Here is a 4,119-nt window from a genome sequence, read left to right as displayed (position 1 = left end):
CAAAAGTGACGGCCCCTCGTGTGTTTTTTCGTGTGTCTGTGGTCACTTACACTTCAAGGCCCATTCAGCTTTGGGATCGACACAGATGTTTCCCTTATCCGTACGGAAACTGGGGGGGAAAAAGAAATGAAAGTGATGATGGTGATCCTTGTGTGTGTGTGTGTGTGTGTGTGTGTGTGTGTGTGTGTGTGTGTGTGTGTGTGTGTGTGTGTGTGTGTGTGCGTGCGCGTGTGAGGACCTACATCAGAGCCGACACACATTTTCCGTGGGCGTGCTGCCAGACGGGCCTCCCTAGCACCTCCGTGCTGTAATCAGCTGGCGACACATCGGTGCAGCAAGGCGTGAAGATCTTGGGGATTCGCCCTGACAAATTGACAGTTCAATTTCAACTCGTAGATCAGCAACAGGAGCTCAGCTTGGCCAGCGCTGTGGCGTCAGCCAGCGGCGTGGACAGGTACAGCGTCCTGTACAGCGGAGCTCCTGTTGCTGGTCCACGCTCTGTATTTAATCCGCAGGTGGCGAACACACGTTTTGATTCAAGAGAAACATCTTGACATTGAAACGGAACCTGCAGAGGAGACTTATTGATGCTTTCCTCTAGTGTGTTCAATAGGTTTTAAAGGTCAGCACATGGAATAACAAGCATTATAAAACCCTGTATGTACATATATACATATATATATATATGTATATATGATGAAAAGAAAACTATAACACATTGTCTTACCTTGTGTGCACAGAACAATGGAGAGCAGGGGGAGAGCGATGGACAGGATCTTCATGAGCATTGTGAACGGCAGACTTGTGGGTTGACGGGTTGACTGGTTGACGGGTTGACGGGTTGACGGGTTGACTGATCAGGCTGCAACTATTTATGGGGGAGTGCACCACCTTGGGTTGTGGGCGTCGCAGATGACACGCGTCGGGTGTCAATGTTTGTGGTCATGCCGCTGTCACACCGGTTCATGTCATCTGGACACATTCACACCACCAACACCTCGGTCGCATCTTTCTTGGAAGCGACGTGATGTTGCACGGCGTGTTGGTGGGTTGTTTATCGTCACTGACTTTTTGCAGAACTGTGACACATTCGTCAGATATATTTCACCATCAGCGGATGCAATTTGAGGCCTCGATGTTTCTTACGCTCCTCAATCTGCATTTACGTGAATAGATTAGATGTTTGGTTTTTTTATCATATTTCGGATGTTTTGGGAATTGGAGCCATGGAATTTAAAAGGATTGAATCCTGAGTTTGTGTGAAAGGTGTCATTTGCAATTGCAGCTCGTCTAATCCTCCTTTATATGTTTGATTGAATATGTTGACCTGCTTCTGTCCGATGATCATTCCGGACAACTGTTTCCACCCCCTGCTCCATGGCTCCCTGCCTCATCTGTCACGTTGTGTGGGAGTCTGGGGAACACATGTGAATGTAACTTACGAAGGTTGTGCACATTGTGATAAAGGAGGAATGAGGATGATCAGCTATGCAGGTTATCACGATCACACAGATCCCTTATTATTTAAAGACTCAAACATTGAAAATGATCATGTGGAAAGTGAGGAACAATTCGTCGCCAGGAGGGAACATGTTCCAGACCGGAGGCGGGGGTTGTGACCTGTGACTCAGGAGGGAAGTTGAATTGAGTTTCTCTTTGGAACGACCTCCATAAAGAAACAGAAAATTGCAATAATATTACATTTTTTTTCTTTAAAAGAAGAATAATTGGGATGGAGCAGCTCAATATTTAAATTTATGGTAGAATGTAAATGTCAATAAATACGGTTTATTGTACAAGATTATTCATTGAAGTTTTGAGACAGACTTTATTATCATTATTTTTTTAATAATATGTCATCTGAAGCTGTGAAGATCGAAGGGGCCGGACCAGATGAGCGTCTGCTTCTTTCTGTCCCTCCTCCCAAATACTGTACGTACAAGACCTATGTCATGGAAAATATTCAGTTTTTTCTATTTTGTAATTGGTATATTGTCGGTTGGAGGTAAACAAAATAAAGACCAAATAGCATCTAAATCTGATTTTGACATCAAGAGTAGAAAGACGTATCCGTGACGACACCTGCGTCCTTGTGACATTGACTGGAACGTGTGTGTGTGTGTGTGTGTATATGTGTGTGTGTGTGTATATGTGTGTGTGTGTGTGTGTGTGTGTGTATGTGTTTGTGAGTGTGTGTGTGTGTGTGTATGTATGTGTGAGTGTGAGTGTGAGTGTGTGTGTGTGTGTGTGTGTGTGTGTGTGATCGAGCGGTTCCTGCTCTTTCACAAATAAAAACAGGGAAGATAGAAGATCACATTTCTGACCAATGTTTAGTTTATTTTTTTCACGTCGGCACAATCACAAACTTTTAAAATCAATAAATAAGTCCAAGCAGAACAATTTCATAAATTAATGAGTGGACACGTGCCACTGTTCATAAAGTCGTGACAATAACTGAGAGTAAATAAATACATGATAACTTCAATCAGCACTGGTCAATTAAATTAGATCAATAAATATTTTCACTCTCAAAATCCATTTGAAAGAAACTAAACATTCTAAATAAATATGGTTCGACATAAATCGTGTTCATCAATTGCTTTTTGTTAAATAAGAACATTTACTTTAGTATCGCTCTTTAACTTCCACACAAAGTCTGGATCCTTCTCCTTCTATCGGTTCTACTCGTTGGCGGAGGGAAGAGCAGAGGACGGAGGAGGGGAGGGGGTGGAGGGAGGAGGAGGGGAGGAGGTGGAGGGAGGAGGAGGGGAGGAGGTGGAGGGAGGAGGAGGGGAGGAGGTGGAGGAAGGAGGGGAGGTGGTGGAGGGAGGAGGAGGGGAGGAGGTGGAGGGAGGAGGAGGGGAGGTGGTGGATGTGATGATGGAGAGGAGGGAGACCTTGGGCCAAAATGTCGACTGCGCTTTCCTGTGGGAAATAAGATAAAACACAAGAGGAGATGAGGGCTGGACACTGACGAGGGAACTGAATGATGGAGCTCAGAAGACAGTTCGCATGCGGCCGAACGACACTCACCTGAGCTCTTTGATCTTCCTGCCGACCCAGAGGGCCCTGTGATAACTGCAGTACAGACCCGACTCCGTCTGGAAGCTGCAGGAAACGACAAAGACACGCGTCAGCACGCAGAAAGACATTCTGCATACGCAGCTTCAAAGTCAAAGTTTGAGCTGGAGGAGAGTTGTGACGTTGACGTTCCGCGAAATGCTCTCGTCACGCAAACAATCATTGTTACGAGATATCTAAACTATGGATGACATTTTTTCTTCCTCTTCTTCTTCTTCAGACTCACATGACAGCCTTGACGCACGGCGGGTTGGACTTCTGGATCATGTAATCTAAGATGGGCTCGGTGATCTCCAGCTTGTTGACCTCCGTGCAGCAGGACGCCAGCTTCTGGGCTGCGGGCGGACGACGGGGATCAGAGTCATCGTCACGGCACCAGCAGAAAAAAAGATCCTTGTACATTTGATCATCGGAGAAAAGGCCAAAGTCTTACCCGTCGGGCCAGACTCCACCACGGCCACCAGGACGACGGCGACCAGCGCACACTTCATCAGGACTCCACCGCTGACCATTTTGACGAGGAGACGGACGTTGATGGATCAGATTTATGAACTTGGTGAATGAAGCCGTGTCTGTTGGTCTTTCTTCTGCCTCCTCCCCAGAGATCTTGGTGAACTGACAGACGTCTGGAGACGTCGGATACTTAAGGCCTAAAAAAGCAGAAGTGGCTATTAGTCATCTTCCTATTTCATTTTCTTTCTTTTTTTCTTTCCATCCTCTTTCTTTATCTGAATGAACGACCTGCAGATTTTTTCTTCGTGGGGTTTCCCTCGAAGTGACCGGCAGGAAGCACTTTCATCACCGCGTGTCGTTTGGAAAGTTTCTTTCCAGATTAGCTCGCGGCTCTGGGCTGATGGACGCCTTTCAACTCGTCTTCATCACCTCCTTGATCCAAGAATCAGCAGAAAAACGATGAACGAACAAATGATAAATAAGATATTTCAGTCACTTTTGGAGCCACAAAGAATTTGACCATCGACCACTGAGCTTCCGTCCATGTGAAACACGCTGTGCAGCGCCGGAGTCGAGGGGGAGTTA

At 46.1% G+C, this 4,119-nt stretch overlaps 1 protein-coding gene across 1 annotated transcript; it reads right to left on the bottom strand.

The window, feature by feature from the left end:
- Positions 1 to 2,311: 2,311 nt before the first annotated feature.
- Positions 2,312 to 3,710, bottom strand: LOC124849750 (amyloid beta A4 precursor protein-binding family B member 1-interacting protein-like). Its single transcript, XM_047329713.1, has 4 exons — positions 3,515 to 3,710; positions 3,308 to 3,416; positions 3,034 to 3,108; positions 2,312 to 2,925 (listed from the first exon to the last, which is right to left on the bottom strand). The coding sequence occupies exons 1-4, from the start codon at positions 3,591 to 3,593 to the stop codon at positions 2,682 to 2,684; spliced, it is 507 nt and encodes a 168-aa protein (XP_047185669.1). The 5' UTR covers positions 3,594 to 3,710; the 3' UTR covers positions 2,312 to 2,681.
- Between the last annotated feature and the right edge of the window lie 409 nt (positions 3,711 to 4,119).

The sequence above is a fragment of the Scophthalmus maximus genome, chromosome 21 (genome assembly GCF_022379125.1).
Source record: "Scophthalmus maximus strain ysfricsl-2021 chromosome 21, ASM2237912v1, whole genome shotgun sequence".
Classification (NCBI taxonomy): Eukaryota; Metazoa; Chordata; class Actinopteri; order Pleuronectiformes; family Scophthalmidae; genus Scophthalmus; species Scophthalmus maximus.
This window is presented reverse-complemented; position numbering and strand designations above follow the sequence as displayed.

Excerpts from the sequence above, each read along its gene's own strand:
- LOC124849750 (XM_047329713.1), bottom strand. The coding sequence starts at position 3,593 with ATGGTCAGCGGTGGAGTCCTGATGAAGTGTGCGCTGGTCGCCGTCGTC. Across the intron at positions 3,109-3,307 it reads CCGTGCGTCAAGGCTGTCAT|CTTCCAGACGGAGTCGGGTC; the intron begins GTGAGTCTGAAG and ends CGTTTCCTGCAG. Across the intron at positions 2,926-3,033 it reads AGGAAGATCAAAGAGCTCAG|GAAAGCGCAGTCGACATTTT; the intron begins GTGAGTGTCGTT and ends TATTTCCCACAG.